General features: G+C 38.3%; 1 protein-coding gene across 1 annotated transcript in view; it reads right to left on the bottom strand.

Annotated features, from left to right (window-relative positions):
- ATP9A (ATPase phospholipid transporting 9A (putative)) overlaps nucleotides 1–19954 on the bottom strand; it is a 162178-nt gene that overhangs the window by 60011 nt on the left and 82213 nt on the right. The window contains exons 10-13 of the mRNA XM_036751652.1: nucleotides 18777–18853; nucleotides 15270–15430; nucleotides 12125–12267; nucleotides 10113–10225 (exon numbers count right to left, since the gene is read on the bottom strand). Coding sequence (XP_036607547.1) covers nucleotides 10113–10225; nucleotides 12125–12267; nucleotides 15270–15430; nucleotides 18777–18853 — 494 coding nt within the window. The remainder of the gene's footprint in view (nucleotides 1–10112; nucleotides 10226–12124; nucleotides 12268–15269; nucleotides 15431–18776; nucleotides 18854–19954) is intronic.

Raw genomic sequence — 19954 nt, 5'->3', positions numbered from 1 at the left:
GTCTAAGGCAGGATTCAAACTCAGTTCTTCATGATTCTAGTCTAGCTCTCTAGTCACTATGTCACCTAGCTGCTGCTCTATACTTCTAAAATCGTGTCTATGCTTCCTTTCTATGACAGTCTGAATCCAATTTTTAAAAGTTAATGACTCTAAAACAGTAGCAAAATTGAGACTGTTACATTCCTTGGGTACTCTATTTAGAAAGGGGCAGGGTGGTATAGTGGATAAAGTACTGGACTTGGAGTCTAGAAGACCTGGCATTTTCTATGTAACCCTGGAAAAGTCACTTAGCTTTTTATTTGGCTTCAGTTTCTTCATCGGTATAATAACATTTGTCCTACTAACCTCACAAGACTATTGTGAGGCTAAAAAGAAATAATGCATGTAAAGTGCTTGGCAAATCTTAAAGCACTACCTAAATGTTCCTTTTTTAAAATCAGTAATAATATTGCAGCTAATTCATAGTAGGCACTTGATATTTATTGAACATATGAAAATCTAATTTTATTTTTTACATTATTATTTATGTTATTATTTACATATTATTTACATTATTATTTATAATAATAATTATTATTATTACATATATTATTTACATTATTATTTACATGTATTATTTACAAAACATTAATTATGGGAAAAGCAACATGGTATAGCGAATAACAATCTGGCCTCAGAGCCAGGAAGACCTGGGTTCAGGTCTCACCAGTGACACATTCTGGCTGGGTGATCTTAAGCAAGTCACTTGCTATAGGCAATTCTCTTAATATTTTAAGTTGCAGAAAAGAGACTAACATACATTGAAACAGGGGATTTCTTCACCTAAGGGTTCCTATACTAATAAAACTAGTCAAGTCTCTTTCCCTATGGGGATGGCTATTTATTTTACAAATAAATTACACACTTTACAAAAGCATTCATTAAAGATAGAATTACTCTAAAAATAGCAAATTCCCCTAGGGAATGACTTAGTTTTTGAACAATGATTTACAAACTTCTATCTCTAGCTTAATGGAGCACCTGGGGACACGGTGGATAGAGCACTGAGCCTGGAGTCTGAAAGACATGAGTTCAAATCCAGCCTTAGACACTTACTAGCTGTGTGACCTTGGATAAGTCACTTCACCCTATTTGCCTCAGTTTCCTCATCTGTAAAATGAGCTGGAGAAGGAAATGGCAAACCATTGCAATATCTTTGCCAAGAAAACCCCAAATGGGTCACAAAGAGTAAGACAGGGCTGAAATGACTCAACAATAACTTCTAGCTTAGTACTCCTTATTCAGCACAATTCTTAATACAGAGTAGGCACTTAATGCTCATTGACTTGACTTCTGGAGAAATGTACACTCCATGAAGGGAAGAACTGATTGCTTCTTTCTTTGTCTTTGTATCATCAACCCCAGCCCAGTCTTTTTACATAGAGTGATTACTTAATAAATGTTTGTTGATTTGAACTGAATTCTTAGAAATACAACTATTGTATAAATTAAGGTATACCTACCTCACAGGCATACTATACTTGCCTACTACCATTAATTGTTTCCTTAAAAACACAACTTTCAGCAAAAAGCCTATTATCAGGCGCTTCTATTTCCATAGGAAGAATGATATAAATATTATATGCAGGCAATCATGCAAATAGCACTGAGGCATTTTTGTCATGTTACAACAAAGTTTGGTTATCATCTAATGGCTTTATTATAGGAAAATTTTGGTCAGGTCACTGCTGACACATTGGTTTTGCTTTTGCTCTATTTAACTAGCAATAGATCTGTGGTAGAAATGATTTCCCAGAGAATCTGGGTCATCATTTGGTGAGTTAGACAGCACAAAAATCTCAAAATGAAGAGAAAGATCCATTTTAGCTGAAAAGTATATTGAGGGAGTTTTGCCTCCTGTACCCATCTGTGGTACAGAAATGGACAAGAAGAAGAAAAAGAAGTAAAAGCCACCATCGAAATCAACAATGCAGTGCTTCTAAGTGACACAGGACAACTCTTCTGTACATGAATTTTAGCAAAAGAAACAAACAAGGATAATCTACCTGCATCTCAGTGTCCTTATCTGTAAAATCAAGAGATTCTACTACATCATCTCTAAGGTCCCTTGCAGCTGTAAGATTCTATGTTCTATGTTCCAAGGTCCTTCTCAGCTCCAACATTCTAAATATTATGTCCCAGGATCCCTTGCAGCAATTATATTCTATGACTATGAAGAGACAAAATAAAAAGGCAAGGAATGACTGAATAAAACCTTAGTTGCCAGCAAGTGACATCTATGACATAGGGTTTCTCACCCCACTAAGTATAGTTAATGGCGACTAAATTAACCTGATCTTCATCTCCCACCTCCAACATATTTCATAAACTATTATAAGGAACAGGAATATGACTACACAAGTGGTTAAATTGGGATGGGGAAGTCTTGGATGAGGAAAGTCTACCAATACACATCAGCACCTTTTCTGCCACTTAAGTTATACTTGGCACTTGTCTTAGAAAGTTGCCTAGGGCACTAAGCAATTATATGACTTGCCCAGGGTCACATATCCAGTACGTTTCAGAGGCTGTAACAGAACCTAGGTTTTCTTGGTCCCAAGGCAAGCTCTCAATCCACTATGATAAGCCGCCTCACAATAATATTGAGAGGATTAAATTACATAGGTAGATAGATATTTGGGCTTCAAAAACAACATTATGAGTTGTTGAAGCAGGCAAAAGGAAGAACGTTGCATTTTGCTTGTAAGAAGAATGTGTGCCTCTTTCTTTTCTCTCTTCTGTCTGAATCATAGGCAAGTTAAACTACAATAGACCCTAGAACAAAAAATCTAATAAAACAATGTCAGAGCTGAAATAGATCTTCTAATGCAGGTCAAAATCCTTACTTTAGAGAGGAAGAAATTGACACCCAGAAGAAGGTTATTCTTCTCACTTGTTTCTTTCAAAGCTCCTTGAGGACAGAGACTTTTCATTTTTCTCTATCCCCTACCTGTCGGTCAGGCAGTTAGTAAGCATTTATTAAATGCCTACTATGTGCCAGACACGGTGCTAAGTACTGTGGATACAAAAAGAGACAAGACAGTCTCAAGAAGCTTACAACCTAACCAGAGAGACCACAAGCAAATAAATATGCACAAATTAGCTATAAACAGGATAAAAAGAAAATAATAAACAGAGGGAAGGCAATAGAATCAAGAGGGATAAGGAAAGGTTTTCTAAAGAAGATGGAATTTTAGTAAGGACTTGAAGGAAGCCAGATGGTGGAGATGAGAAGAGAGAACATTCCAGAGGCAGAGAACAGCCAGAGAAAATGCCTAGTTCCAATAGATGAAGAATCTTATTCGTGGAACAGTTCAGAGGTCAGTGTTACAAAGAGTACATGATGGAGAGTAAAGTGTAAGGAGAGCTTTGAATGTCAAACAAAGGTTTCTGTATTTGATCTTGGAGGTGATAGGGAATTTATTAAGTAGAAGAGGTGATGTGGTCTGACCTGCACTTTAGTAAAATCACTTTGGCAGCTCAATGGAGGACAGAGTGGAGAGGAGACAGGGTTGAGGCAGGCAGACCTGCCAGCAAGCTATTTCAGTAATTCAAGCATGAGATGATGCGGGCCTACACCAAGGTGGTAGCAATGTCACAACAGAGAAGGGAGCATAACTGAAAGGTGTTACAAAGGAGAAATCGACAGACCTTGGCAACAGGTTGCACATAACAGATAAGAATAAGGAACTAAAGAGATCAGCTAGGTTGCAGACCTGGAGGACTGGGAATATAGTGGCAGGAACAGTGAATTTTGGGGTGCAGATTAGAGGGAAAGATGAGTTTAGTTTAAGACATGCTGAACTTAAAATGTCTACCAGACACCTAGTTTGAAATGTCTGAAAGGAACTAGAGATGTGAGACTGGAAGTCAGCATAGGATTTAGAGCAAGATACATAGATCTGAAAATCATCAGCATAGAAATGATAACTATGGTAGCTGATCAGTGAAGTAGTATGAAGGGAGAAGAGAAGAGGACCCAGGACCAAATCCTGTGGGACACCTATGGTTAAAGGATGTGATCTGGATAAGGACTTAGCAAAGAACACTGAGAAGGAGGAGTCTGATAGGTAGGAGAAGGACCAGGAGAGAGTAGCATCCCACAAACCTATATAGAAAAGAGTATCAAGGAGAAAAAGGTGATGTACAGCAATTGAGAGAGGGTATTGGATTTGACAATTAAGGGATCAATGGTGCCTTTGGAGAAAACAGTTTTGGTGCAATCATGATGTCAGAAGTCAGATTGTTGGAGGTTAAAAAAGAGAGTAAAGAAGAGAAAGTAGAGGCACCCATTATAGACAGCCTTCTGAAGTTATAGCCACAAAAAAAAAAACAGAAGAGATATAGTGGAGATGAAAGGATCAAGTGAGGGCTTTTTGAGGATGGGGAAGATATGAGCATACTTGTAAGGAAAGAGTCTGTACACAAGGAGAGATTGAAAATAAGTGAGTGACAAAAAGTGGAATCTATTGTAGCATATGGGATAGAATGGGATTGCTTGTGCAGAGAGAAAGTTTATCTTAGTAAGGAACAGGGCCACCTCAGTGTGTGAGACAAAGGTGAAAGAGGAGATAGTGGCAGAAGGCATCTGAGTGGAAGAGAGGAGAAGAGGGAGCTCACAAATGTAGGGCCTCAATTTTTTTTGTAAAATATGAGGCAAGATTCTCAGTTGAGAGGGTGGGAGAGAGGAAAAGTCATAGGAGGTTTGAGGAGGGATGGAAAGATTTGTAAGAGTCACTAGAGAATGGGAAAAGAAGCTAATAAGGGAGGTGTAGAAGGACTGCCTAGGAGCTGTGAGGACCCTAAGTTAAGGTTATGCAACATAAATTTGTAGCGGACCCAAGCAAAATGTTTAATGATTTTCTCTACCTTTGTTTAGCATGTTTGTAGGAGCAAAGGGAGCAAAAGAATGATCTAAGTTGGATCACAGGTTGGAGTGATCCAGGGTGAAATCATTAATATGATAAGGGAAACAGGGATTCAAGAGAAGAGGACAGTGTAGGGTTGAATTCATTCACCAAGAATGGAGAAAAGAGGAGAAAGCAGTTAGCGCAAGGGATGATGACCTAGGAGAGGACTGAAGGGTTGAAGGATTAAAGCTCACAGTGTGGATGAAGAGCAGGATTTGGTAAGGGAAGGCAGAGGAAGAGATGGAAAACCAATAGATTATGGCCAGATAAGAAGTTTTTGGAATTCCTGAACATGAAGGTGGTATATCTGTGGGTATGACCATCTTCATGTGTGGCTGAGATGGCATGGAAGAATAGGTCGACAAAAATCCATAGCTTGAGGAATTGAGTAATTAAGGTGTTGGAGGGAGGAAGGGGGGAGAGGAAGGGGGGAGAGAAAGGGAGGAAGAGGGGGAGGTGGGGAGGTAGGGAGGTGGGGAGGTGGGAGGTGGGGAGGTAGGGAGGTAGGGAGGGAGAAAGGGAGAAAGAGAGAAAGAGAGACAGAGAGACAGAGACAGAGAGAGAATTGAAGTCCTCTAGCATGTGGAAAGGAATTAAGGAAAGAAAAATTGTGAGTCAGGTACTGAACTCATTGAGGAAGGAAGGAAGGGGACTGAATCAGAGATCTACAGTCAACAATTACCAGGATTTTGATTGGTTGGTGGATAAGTTACTGAGTGATGGAGATAGAAGAACCTGAAAATGGCAATGGGGAGTAAGGAATAATCCAATTCCCCTACCTCAGTCAGGAAGCTGAGGGGAATGAGTGAAGGTGCAGCCAGCACTGGAAAGGGTGGCCAGGTAGGATGTGTCATCAGGGGGAGTCAGATCTCAGTTATTACAGTTATGGGAGAGGAAAAGATATAAGATGAGGGCAAATTTGTTGCCTATGCAACAAGCATTCCAGAGAGTATAGCAGAAGAGATGGGAAGCATTTAGATGCTACTTTAGAGTGAGAGGGTGTAGGGGACGGAATAAGGAACTGGATAGTAGGTTTGGATGAAGACCTACAGAGGTTCAGAATCGCTGGAACATATTGGGTGTGAGGTATGAGTAAGAAGGCACAAGATCAGATGGGAGGCCTCATTTTACTTCTCCTCTTCCCTGTGTAGGCTGGAGACAGAGCAGAAAGATGGAAGTCCTGCTACCTACCAACTTTTCTCTTCCTGTTCCCTCAGCAAACAGGCATAGTAGGAGAAAGGAGGCCCAAAGTCTGAGGGAAGGTCACTCCTCTTCTCACCTGAGGCTGGAGAACAAGAGAGCACAGCAGGAAGTGGAAGTCTTACACAGACATGTAGGAGAAGATGAAAATCCCACTGGCACAGTTTGCACAGATCAATGGAAGTCACACTGACCCCTTGCTGCCTTCCCTCAGGGATTCATGCAAGAGTTCCTGTGCTCTGGACATCCCCTATGCCTGGAAATATTTCCCCTCCCACCACCCCCAACCTCTGCTTCATTGAATCCCTTCCATCCTTCAAGACACATATAGACACAACTTTCTACATAAAGACTTCCCTGTTCTTCTCCACTGCTAATGCCCTCCCTCCTTAACTACCTTGAGTTTATTTTGTACATTTTTGTACTTTTGGACCATTGGTCAAAGCCAAGAGGTTTTACTTATTTAAACAAGACGAAATAGAGTCTGACTGCTCAGAGTACTGATCCAATCCCATATCACAGCTTTGGATTTTTAAAGGGGGAATAGATTAAGCAATAGTCAAGGATGTTACAACATTTTCTGTTTTCTATGTTTACATTCTTGAACTCAATAACTATATCTTACATTCTAAAACATTTTGCCTCACAAACATCACCGTGATTTCACAAGAATTTGCTTGTTATATCAATTCTAACTGTCAACATTGCTACAAGATGGAGTCAGTCTCATTTTTCCTCTTCATCATTATGATATGTGGCCTTCCTACCTCACACAGTGGTTGTGAGAATCAACTAAGGTGAATATGAAAGTGCTTTGTCAACCATAAAACATTATAAAAAACAAACTTTATTACAATAGTTATGGTCTGTTAGAGAATGATACAAGGCACACCAATACTTAAAAACAAACATGTCATCTCCTCAAACAAATTATATGCTCCTTGAGAAAAGGGATTATTCCATTTCTTTATTTGTTATTCCCAAATCCAGCATCATTCCTGGCACATAAGAAGTTAGGGGACATGAGCACTGGGCCTGTGATTTCATTGGCATAGGTAAATCCAAAGGGGAAACAACCTCTATCACTATAGGCCAGAACATTTTCTTCAACTTAAACTCCTAGAAGAGGTTAAGAACACAGCAGGCAAAAGTAGGCATCCAATAAATGGTTGTTAATGGATTTCACTAAAAATTATATACATACATGTATGAGTATTTACGTATGAAGGGATAGAAGAAAGTGTAAAAATTCAAAACACCTCAAGCAGTGTGGATACATTTAGACTTGCCAGCCCACTCTTCTCCCCCATCAACTTTTAAAATTTGGCTAGTTTAGGCCCATTTACCCTGAGAAAACACAAACATTCAAACCATATATACCTTTGCTCATCACAAAAACTCTAACAGATAGTGAAGAAATTTCACACCTTAATATTCACCATCTTTTTTAGAGAGATTGGAGGAGGGAGACAGAAGAATAATTTCTCACCAAGAAAAGCAAAGTAACATCTTTGACAAAGGCTTCAGGAGCCTTATCCCAAGGCTACTACTCGTACCACCAGGCCAAAATAAGTGTGCTGTGCTCCCCTACCGGGACAGTTTTGTGCTGTTCCTCACTGATACACACAAGCCCAGTTGCAACTGTAGCTCTTACTCCAGGACCTTTTCTCCTACAGGCTCTGGATGGTTTCAGTTTTTGAGGCTTGCCAAAAAAAAAAAAGATTTTTTTTTTAAATTACCATGAGTTTCCTGGACTATAGAATTTACAGTGAAGTCTTGGGCTTAAATCCTGCTTCAAATATCATCTACCAGGGCAGAACTAGGATGGTTGTGATGTGAGTGGAGAAAAGGAGACAAATGTAGAAAATATTTTAGAGGTAGAATTGGTAAACCTTGGCAACTGACATCTTATACTGGATGAATTAGAGGGAAGAGTTAAGAGTGACTTTGCATTTGCTAATTTCCGTAACTGAAGAAATGGTGGCGTCCTTGGGAAAAAAAAATGGGGAATAGTAGCGGTATTGCTGGGTCAAAGGGTATAGCAAGGTGTACATAATAAATTTACAGTTTCATGTACAATCATCTTTTTTTCCGACTCTGCTATGGAAATGTTTGTTTTATTTCTTAAGTTCAGAATAAAATAAAATTTTTAAAAAAATAATAAATAAATAGAAACCAGTCTCCTCCCCACCCCCCAAAAAAAAGAAAAAAAAAAAGAAAGAAAATGGGGAAGTCAGGAGGAGATGTGCATTTAGATAATGAGGACACTTTTGGATATGTGGAGTTTAAGATGCCTATGGGGCATTTGGCAGCTAGATGGTATGATGGATAAAATGTTAGGCTCAAACTTGGGAAGACTAGAATTTAAGGAAGTCTTTTCACCGCTCTAAATTTTAGTCTCCTGGTCTGTAAAACTGGAATGCTGCCACCTGTCCTGACTACTTCAGAGGGCTGTAGAGGGGTACCCAAACGAGAAAACACATCTGAAGATATTTTGTGAGCTATAAAAGACTATAATGGTACTATTTTTTTTAAAAAAAGGCATAGTACCCATAATATTTGTTCTGAAATAAACATTGTTAATACATTTCAACCTAAAGCTAGGAATATCATTTGCCCCATGGTTTGCCCATTTATAACAATGTTTCATAAAACTGACTAAATCCTGTAACATTGTTTTGTCTAATCTGTTATAAAAGAACAAATTACTGATGTTAGAAATAATGTTACTTTAACAATTTTTAAATTTACTTCATGCTTCTGCACTATAGCAGTTATTCTTATATCTCTAAGCTATAACTTAGAAATGCTGGTATTTCTGCTATGATTGACAGCTGACATTCAAGAAGTTAATTAGAAGTCAACAACGATCATGACATTCAGTGCTCTACTGAATAAGAGATCAGATGATCTCTAAGGGACATTTCCAACTCTAAAGTTCTATGACTTTTCATTTATTTGGTAAATAAAGTTTAATACAAATAGCATCCTGACTTCAGAAAGATAACACTGCACAGTGAATAGAGGGCTGAACTTTGAGCCAGGAAGACTTGGGTTCAAATCTTCACTCTGATACTTAGACCATGAACCTTGCAGAGTCTCAGTTTCCTCATCTCTAAAACGGGAAAAATAACATCAGTAGTACCTATTTTGGAAGAGTCGTAAAGCTGAAATGAAATAATGTACTTCAGCAACTTTGTAAAGTTGGAAGGCTTCTATGTCAGTTATCATCATCATTATCATATTACATTTCTCCCATGATTTATCAGCATTTCAGCATGACAGATTACCTTCAAATATACTCAGTCATCTAGATATGAGGGCATCCTTGATAATAAGTCAACAAATATTTAATAAGCAGCTATTATGTGCCAGGCACTGTGCTAAGTACCAGAAATAGAAACAAAGGAAAAAAAATACCCTCCCTATATTCAAAGAGCTCATAATCTAATGAGGAAGACAACATGCAAACAACCATGTACCAACAAGAAAAATACAAGATAAACTAGGGATAACCAACAGAGGGAAGGCACTAGCTTTAAGGGAATCAGGAAAGAGCACTAGAAGGAAACAGGCAAGCAATAACAAGAAACACTATATACAATGGACTACATATTTAGCATCTCATAATGTACTGAAAGATGAAAAGAATACAAGAGTCACCTGTGCTTACTATTTATTCATTTTTTTAAAGCATTTGATTCAGTAGTAAAAAACATCAACTTCAGGTCTCTCTTCCAATGAAATATCTTCTACCCATACATCAAACTAACTCAGTATTTAACAGTAATATAATAGCAATAATATTGTTCAACAACTCTTAGATCATAAACATTAAGCAAGGCATCAAAGGGAAGATCTGATATTGATTATCACAGAAAAAAATTAACTGTATATCAACATATTGAAGAACAGAGAAAAATTAATTTTTAAAAAAAAAACAGCAACCTGGAATTACTTTACCTGGGTGTATATGCTAAATATGTGGCTCTGTACTTCATCCATTGAATCTAATCCATAAGCAACTGTTCCAAGGTGGAGTCGTTTAAAGACCATCTCATTCTGGGTAAGAGTCCCTGTAACATATTAAGTTAAAAAGGTTTTTGCACAAACAAAACCAATGTAGTCAAAATTAAAAAGGCCAAAAACTGGAAAAAAATTTACAGCAAATTTCTCTAACAAAGGCTTTATTTCTCAGAGAACTGAATCAAATTTATAAGAAAAGGAGTCATTTCCCAATTGATAAATGGTCAAAGGATATGAACAGGCAGTTTTTAAATGAAGAAATCAAAGTTATCTATAATCATATGAAAAAATGCTCGAAGATACTACTGATCAGAGAAATGCAAATTAAAACAGTTCCAAGGTACCACCTCACACCTATCAGATTGGCTAATATGACAGAAAATGAAAATGACAAATGTTGGAGGAGACCTGGGAAAATTGGGACACTAATGCACTGTTAGTGGAGGTGTGAACTGATCCAACAATTTGGGAGAGAAATCTGAAACTACGCCCGAAGCACTATAAAACTGTTCATTCCCTTTGACTCAACAATAGCACTACTAGGTCTGTTTCTTAAAGAGATTTAAAAAAAGAAAATAAGGAAAAAGAAAGAACCTATATGCACAAAAATATTTACAGCAGCTCTTTTTGTGGTGGCAAAGAACTGGAAATTGAGGAGCTGCTCATCAACTGGGAAATGGCTGAACAAGTTATGGCATATGATTGTGATGGAATATAAATGTGTTATAAGAAATGATAAGCAGGATGCTTTCAGAAAAACCTAGATTTACATGAACTGATACAAAGTGAGCAAAACCAAGAGAACATTGTACACAGTTAACAGCAATATTGTATGATGATCAACTATAAATGACTTCAATATTCTCAGAAAAACAAAGATCCAAGACAATTTTAAAGGATTTATGATGAAAAATAAAAGTGCTATCCATCTCCAGAGAAAGAACTGATAGATTCTGAATGCAGACCAAAGCACGCTAATTTTTATTTTCTTTATTTTTTTTCATGTTTTTTGGTCCGTGTTTTCTTTCACAACATGAATAACATGGAAATATGTCTTGTAAAACAACACATGTATAACCTATATCAGATTGATTGCCTTCTCAATGAGAGGGGAGGGGAAGGAGATAAAGAATTTGGAATTCAAAATTTTAAAAATAAATGTTAAAAACTGCTTTTACATGTAATTGGAAAAAATGACTTTCTCTCTTAAAGAAAGGATACCTGCAACAAATACAATTCCTAAAATTAATGACCATGCCCATTTTCAGGAAGAGAACATTCCATCAAAGAAGCAACCTCCTCCTATTCTCCAAAAAATTCAAAGAAGCAGGAACACATTTCTCTAACCTTCCAAGAGAAAAAATTCCTATTAATTTCAATTACACAAAGAACTGGAAAATAAAGGGTTGCTGGTTAGTTGGTGAGTGGCTAAACAAATTATGTTATATAAATGTAGAGGAATACTATTGTGCCATAAGAAATTAAAATAGAGATAGTTTCAGAAACAGATAGGAAGACATTTATGAAGTAATACAGACCGGAATAAGCAGAACCAGGAGAACAATTTATAATCAACGTGTTAAGAAAAACAACTTTGAAAGGCTTTAGAATCTGCTTAATAGAAAGACCAACCATGATACCAGAGGCCTGGTGATGAAGCTGAATACCTACCACCTCCTGAAAGAGAGGTAATGAACTGAAAGGGCCGAATAAGCCATATCTCTTTGTACAGGGCCAATCTGGAAATATATTTTGCTTGACTATGAATATGTGTTAAAAGGATTTTCTTTTTCTTTTTTCCCCAGTGGGTAAAAGGTAATAGCAAAGAGAAGAAAAAAATGTTAGTCAATGAAAAAACAGAATTTTTAAAAAACTGACCACATAAAGAAAATATTATGTCCAAGCATTCATTCTGCATTTTAGCTACTTCTCTCCAATTATCAGGTTACCTGTTTTGTCTGTGAGTAAATAGGAGATCCGCCCAAGCTGCTCAGGAATTGTGCTGGAACGAACCACAGTGCCAGGAATTTTGGAATCCCTGCGAATCACCCAGCTATATACAATCTTCCCCATGTCTAGGTTGACACGCAAACTGTCCAGAAGAAAAAAAAAAGAGCAACAAGATTTGAAGGATCTGAGAAACCATTTTCTATGTCAATGACACACTAGTGAACAATGTCCTTAGATTCACAGAGACCCTAAATATTGACCAAGTACCAAAATCCAAGGAATCTTTGGTTACCTGATGCGATCACCATACCTCTCCCCTGCACTAATACAGCACTTTCTCCCTCTCCTGTCGCATGTACACCTTTAGTCAGATCTCTCTGTCAATATGGCTGAGCTCCTCACCTAGACTCTGACTTCTGTGAGGACAAGGGCTGTCTCTGTCTTCTTTTTATTCCCTGTAGTTTCTAGAATGAGTCACTTGTACCTTAAGGTCACTCAACATATGTTACCGAGTACAGGAATCGGTTCATATCTCTAGAGCTATAAAGGACTTTGAAAGTCATCCAACCCTGTCATTCTGCAGATGTGGAAACTGAGTCCAAGAAAGTCAAATAACTTGACCAAGGTGACTGTACAAGTAGTAAGCATCAGAGGCAAATTAAAGGATGAATGAGTTAGGGAAAGGATAGCGTTCTTCTGATCATTTATTCTTTTCAATTATTCTATTTTCATTATTCTATTCAAATAAAACTGAAGTGCTTTATTTATGTACAGCTCTGCCTTAGGCACGCTGAGAGGCCATAATCTCTCAGGCCTCATTTTCTTCACCTATAAAATGAAGCTACATGGGTGAGGGTGGGGGTAAGAACAAGATGATCTCTGAATTTTCTTCCCACTCTAAATCCTATAAGCCTAGAAATCAGAGTCTATTCTAAAAGGGGATGCAACCACGGAAGTAAGAAAACAAAGTCTAACTATAAAAGAAGCCCCATTCAGGACTGTAGAAAGAAGACTGAATTTAGACTTGGAAAAAGTGGGTTTGAACCCACCTCTGCCAATTATTTTGCTATATGAGTTTGTGCAAGTCGCATCAGTTCTCTGTCTCCACATTTTCATCTAGAAAATGAGGAGCTTAGACCATCTAAGTGCTATGCTAGAGAGCCTTCTAACTCTACGATTCCATGATGCCTTCTCTTTAAGCATGGCGCAGTAGAGTCAGAAAATGTGGGTTTGAGTCCTGGCTCTGTCACTTACCGGTTGTGTGATTAAGAGTAAGACACTTCCCTCCTCCAGACCTCAGTTTTCTCATCGGTAAAGTGAGAATAGGAACCCACTATCTACCTCACAAGGTTGTGTGGAAAGCACTTTGTAAATCATCGAACATTACAGAAAATAAGTTATTGTTTTGATTATCACATGAAATAGCTAACGAAAATATAGGTAATAAATAATCAAGAAAGAGAGTTTAAAGTTTGTTGTTGTTTAGTCATGTTTGACTCTTCATGACTCCATGAACCATGCTGTCCGTGGGTTTTTTTTAATAAAGATAGTAAAGTAGCTTGCCATTTCCTTTTCCAGATCATTTCACAGATGAGGAAAACTGAGGCAAACAGGGTTGAGTGACTTGCCCTTGGTCACACAGCTAGTAAGTGTCTGAGGCCAGATTTGAACTCACGTCTTCCTGATTCCAGGCCCAGGGCTCTATCCACTGAGCCACCTATCTGCCTCTTAGAGCTTCTATAAAAATTAGAAGATTCTATTAATAGCCATTTATTGAGTATCCTGTTGTTGCAACAATTTGGGGGTAAAAGACCAACACAAGCCAAACAACAAGAATGCTGCCAGCACAGATTCTTTGATCTGCTTTACTAAGGAAAGTAACATTAAGGGGTTAATAATCTTACTTTAATCCAACATATACATATAAACTCACTTAGTTCAGGGGGAAAAGCCAGCAACCTGAACTTCAGAGCAAATACAAACAAGTTATATACATACACAATATAAACAGACCGGATCACAATTCATAGCTACCAAGAAACCATCAACATCTGGACTGACAAGCCAGAAGGCTCTTAGAGCGGCTGCCCAGAGTCCCATGCCAATACTCCTCCAGGAGTGACAGCCTCAAGCAAATAGCTCTGTTCTCTCTTTTTATACAGTCTTTGGACGTCATCAAACATCATCTGAGCGACCAGAACTTAAGCACATACTATTGGCTCTGGTCTTAGCAACTCCTCTTAGGACCCTGAGGGCTTCATACCCACATTGACTTAGCACCTAGTAGTTAGGGGTTTGGGCCTGGGGCTTTGCACCTAGTAAGGCTCAATCAAAAACATTTAATTGACTTAGCATCCTAAAACAGTAAAAAAAAAAAAGTCCCAACTTAATTAATATTACACCTGTAAATGACTAGCCCCATGTTAGATGTTGAAAGATAATGTGGTCTTTGCAAAGGTGGGGGACTATAGGTGCAGAATATTGTATACATGACAAAATAATTGATATGTTGGGTGGTTTTGCTGAATTGCTTTTTTGCCTCCCTTTTTTATCCTTTGTTCCAAAGGACAGCTCTCTCAGTATCGCCAGTCAGTCAATAAATGGTTACTGACTGAATAACTAAGGCATAGGAGAGGGGAGGCATATATCCAGAAGTGACAGTGATATAAAAACAAAAGATACCAATACTTTGAAGTATAGTGATATATAGTCAGGGAAGATTTTGAGGGAAAAAAATAGGGTCTCCAAACCTAGAGAACCAAAGTACCATTTGACCTTTACTTGTTATTAAGACGATAAGAAGCTTACAATTCTATAGCACTTTAAAGTTTAACAGTTTCTGAACAACCGTATCCGGGAGGTAACTCAAGTGTTACTTTGCCCATCTTACAGGACATAACATTGACACATAGACATTAACTGACATGCTCATTGTTACAGAGCAGGACTCTGCCTCGAGCTTCCTTCCTGCCTCTCATTCCAGCACCTACTGCACCACTGATCTATCCTAAAGAAGAGTCTGCCCACTTTTACTGTTCAGAATGGTCATCAGGCATGATCTTGGAATAAGGAGTTATACTAAAGAAGGTCAACACACATTTAAACAACTGCAACATGAAAACACAGGCTCCTCAGACCTCTCACCTGATAGGAATGATGTTGGAAAACAAGAGAAGGAACCTTATGATCTGCAGGTACCAACGACCAGCAAAGTGCTGCAAAGCCACCATGACAAGAGACACCACGACCAAAGCCCCAAACAGTATCTTCGTGAGGCAGTTCACTTCGAGGTCAAAAAGTCCGATCTTTAAGAAAATAGGAAAGAGGGAAAAGCAGTCTGAGACATTCCACCCGATGCCCATATACCTGGCTAGAAACCAACTGTCCCACCTGGAGAAATGCATACCTTTAATTCAAGGCCTTCCTCCACATGGACAGCAATAGGATGAGACAGAACCAGCATGGTATAGTGGAAGGAGCACTAGATTTGGAGTCAAGGGACCTGAATTCAAATCATCCCCATCTCTGGTACTTACTACCTGACCTGGTGCAAGTTACTTCCCCTCTTTGGTCTTCATTTTCCTCATCTGTAAAATGAGGAAACTGGAACAGGTGTTCTCTAAAATCCCTTCCAGCTCTAAATCCTAGGATCTCCAATTCCAAGACAATGGGTTCTGAATGCCAGAACTCAAAAGCACAAGGCTCAAGGAATCTTCACAATGGCCCTTTCTCTCCTCTCCTAGACATGAGGAAAAGAGGTTGCCGATGGGACGACAAAGCACAGTGGAAGGGTGCTGGCCTTGGAGCGAGAAAACCCAGGTGCAAACTCCGCCCTGCTACTTGGCTATGTGACCTTGATAAAATCACTGGGTTTGCTTTACCGGGCCTTCAGTTCACTCTATAAAAGGAGAAGATTACATTGGATTATCTCTCCATTTCCTTCCCGTTTTGATAGCCAAGGATCGCTTTTCCTCACCAGGAAGTAAGTCACTTCTTATGTTTAAAAAAAAAATTAAAAGCATACTAATTTAGGCTGACAGAACAGTCTTAAGGACTAGATCAAGGAGGTTTATCAACAAAGAAAACAAGGAGCTGGATGTGTGTGTTTGTGTGTGTGTGTGTATACACACATATACACACACATGGACATATGTCTATATGTGTGTGTATGTAGGAAAGCAGACTCCCACAACCAAAATTAACACTTAGTCTTTACATTATAAATTATTTATTATTCAATGTTTAAATGGCATTTTCAACCTAGAGACAAGATACAGTTATTTCAAAATTCAAATGCTACAATCCTTTCCCATTAGATTGAAAGCTCCTTGAGAGTGAGAACTGTCTTTCTTTTAATTAAATTGTATTCCCAGTGCTTAGCACAGTGCCTGGCATATAGTAGGCACTTAATAAACATTTATTGGATTGGAATTCCAAAAATAACAAAAAAAAAAATAAAGATACAATTAAAATGGAAAAAAAATTAACTGCAAGGTCTCAGTCCTATTTTTTTTTTAATCAGACCTGTGATTTCATCTATATAGAGAGCTCTGCAGGAAGAACTCTCTATACCAAAGCAAATCAGCACCTTCTGAGCAATTTATGTTCTTGGAGAGTTGCCATGGGGTACGTACAGATGAAGTATTTTGCCCAGGATGAGACGGCCAGTACCAGTCAGAGGCAAGACGCATATCCAGGCCTTCCTGAAGCCAAGTATGCTTCTCTATCCACTACACCAAGCTCCCTCTCTATAAAATCCCATATATGACACGATATTTCACCACAGAAAAAAGTCTAAGGTGCTCCAAACTTGAATTCAGGAGACCTGGGTTTCACTCTTGACCCAACCAATAACTCAACATGTAATCTTGGTCAAATCACTTCCCCATTCTGGGCCTTAGCTCTGTAAAATGAGAGAGCTGAGCTAGATAATTTTGAATTTCCCTTCCCACGCTGAGAGTCTATGATTCTATGATTTCTTCTAATTCTCCAAGTTCCACAATCTGACATAACTCTAAACAGCAGCTACCACCCTATAAAAAAATTCACCACCAATAAATGGTCTTAAAATTATTTTCAAATTGTAAGGCCAGGGTTCTTAACTTTTGTGTCCTGAATCCCTTTAGTAGTACAGTGAAGTCTATGAACCCTTCTCAGAAAAAAAAACATAAACAAATGTTTTTAAATACATAAAATACTAGGATTAAAAAGGAAACTAATTGTTTTGAAATACAATTATCAAAAAATCAACTTCATGGACCCCATCTTCTTTGCTAATTGTCACCCTTCACATAACTATAGAAACAGAGATGACAAACTATATTTTGAAATCCTGTACCCTGCCTAGAGCTGTCATTTGTGCATCCCAGACAAGATCATATACACTATCATATACACTAAGATACTGTTCCCTGGAGGTTTTGAGCATTCCCTATAATAAATGCAATTTGACTTAAGGGCAAAGGATCACAATCTTAGAGCTGGAAAGGACTTTAGAGGCCATCTAGTCCAAGGCCCTCTTATTATAGGAGGAAACTGAAGTCAAGAAAATGTAGGTGACAATTTCAATATTTCAAGGACCAGTGATTTCATTCATGGGGGCATTCTCTCCACCAGGGCAGATAGCAAGCAACCCACCAAACTCCTTAGTGGATATACGTCAAAAGTTGCTATAGAAAAAAAAATCAACTGTCAACTAATGTGATGATGAGCCAAACTTAGCTAGATTGGTTCTTGGAAAATGGACACAAAGTCCACCGCATCCCTCTTACTTGAACCCTTTTTAGTCTGGATAATTATTTTTCTCTAAGTCGGGAACTTTATTCATTGCATTTCAATTTGCAATGTTTTAGGTTCAAGCAATGGTTAAGCCTAGCAAAATGATTAGTTTGTTCCTTGAAAGAAAAAAAAAAACAGGCACTGGGAAGGTAGAATAAAAAGGGAAAAGAAAAGTTACAATTTCCCTGAGCCTTGGGATGTCCAAAAGAAGTGGAACATTATGCTTGGGAGGGAAGGAAGCTTATCTTTTAACATGAGGAATGTTTCTGCAGCTTCCAGATGTATATACTTTGATGAGAACAATGGCAGGAGAGAAGTGACCACCCAGAGACCTATGAGAGTTGGTGTATTCACCAGAGGCAGTGTAAGCTCCTGGGGAGAATTTATTAGAGGTCTGCCTTGGGTAATCCAAAATAAATCCCTAAAGATCATAGAGAACAGCATCTTCTGGCATTAAAAATACATGCACCTCTAGAAAGCATCAGTTTAAAAAGTGTCCCCAAGTGCCCCAACCATGTATTACAACCTAAGCAACTACCTTCCTATCTCGTCTCTCCTAACTACAGAGCAACAAAAACACCTTCCTAACAATCAACAAGCATTAAGTGCCTATATGTACCTGGCATAGTGAAAGACACTGGTGATACAAATACAATCAGTGAAATAATCCTTTTCTCAAGGGATTTGATAAACTTGATTTGATAACCCTGAGAATACACCCAATCAGAAAAATAAGCCTAACTTATCCCAAGATGCAAAAAATCCTTCAAGACCACCATAGGTGCTAAAACTTGACATCCACATCTTTAGTAACAACATATACTGAGATAGTACTGTGTTGGTTTCCATTTGTGCTGGCCCCCTCTAACCTACCTTACTTCTTGGGTTGGAAGTATTCATGACACTCCGTAGTTCCCGACCAGTATAAAGGACCACGCCCACGACTGTGCCTAAACACAGAATCATTGAGAAAAAGAAAAAACAAAATGAAATATTAGTGAAGACACTGCTACTTACAAATAAAAATAAACTATTTTACGGGGCGGGGGGGGGGAGCGTGGGGGGGTGTGGTGCGGCAGCAGATGACATGGAGGTGTGGCAAAAACACTGAAAATGGAGTTAAAAAACCTGGGTTCAAGTCCCAGTTGTGTGTGGGAGGAAGTGTTTTGTAAATTGTATATGCTATAAAAATGTAAGCTATTAAGGTATGATCTGTAAATTCCACAGTTTTCAGTCATCTGAGCTGATGGTACCCAGCATAACCCAAGTGAGAGTTTAAGAAATTTAATCTTACTTAGTCTATTTCACATGGTCAGTGCCTGAGGACATAATGAGATCTATTTAAAGTTAACAGCAGATGCTTCAAAATTTCTCTGAGGTATTTCAAACATAGATTAAGTGAGTCATCAAAAGTCTTCAAGAAAATTATGTTAGAATTACTACATTTGTGTTGATACTCCCAAGATATGCTTTGGAGAAGACAAACATGATCTGAATCATATTTAGGGAACTCCCACTTTTCTAAAGTTCTCCCCTGAAGCTTCTTCATGGAATGAAGATGAGTATGTGTTCTCATGGGCAATATCAATGAAGTTTAAGTTTTCTCAGGTCTCACCAAAACTCAAGAAACTTCAAGTCTCGCAACAGACCATGAATCTGCCATCCTAGGAAGAGCCAAGCTAAGTTTGAAGAAGCTCACAAAAAGACTGGCAAAGAGGGGATGAATTTTTTAGACTCATCAAACTATCTACTAAAACAACAAAGGGTTGCAACCTATACTGGGGGAAGGATTGCCCATGCCAGTAAAATCACAAATCTTTTTGTACTGAGTATTTGGAGAACCATTCAAACTACACTAAATGACAATCTGAAACTATATGCCAATCTCTACTTTTAGAAAACTAAGACTGAGATCTTAAGTAGCAATACAAAGGCAAAGCAGTCACTAAATTCTGCTACTGAGACGAGTAATAACACTCTAATGTTCAGGAATAGAGAATTAAATCATGGCATCTCGTATTGGAAACCTGACAGACAACTGTATAAAGAAG

This window comes from Trichosurus vulpecula, chromosome 3 (genome assembly GCF_011100635.1).
Source record: "Trichosurus vulpecula isolate mTriVul1 chromosome 3, mTriVul1.pri, whole genome shotgun sequence".
Lineage (NCBI taxonomy): Eukaryota > Metazoa > Chordata > Mammalia > Diprotodontia > Phalangeridae > Trichosurus > Trichosurus vulpecula.
The sequence above is the reverse complement of the archived record's forward strand: the minus strand, read 5'-3'. Positions and strand labels throughout refer to the sequence as shown.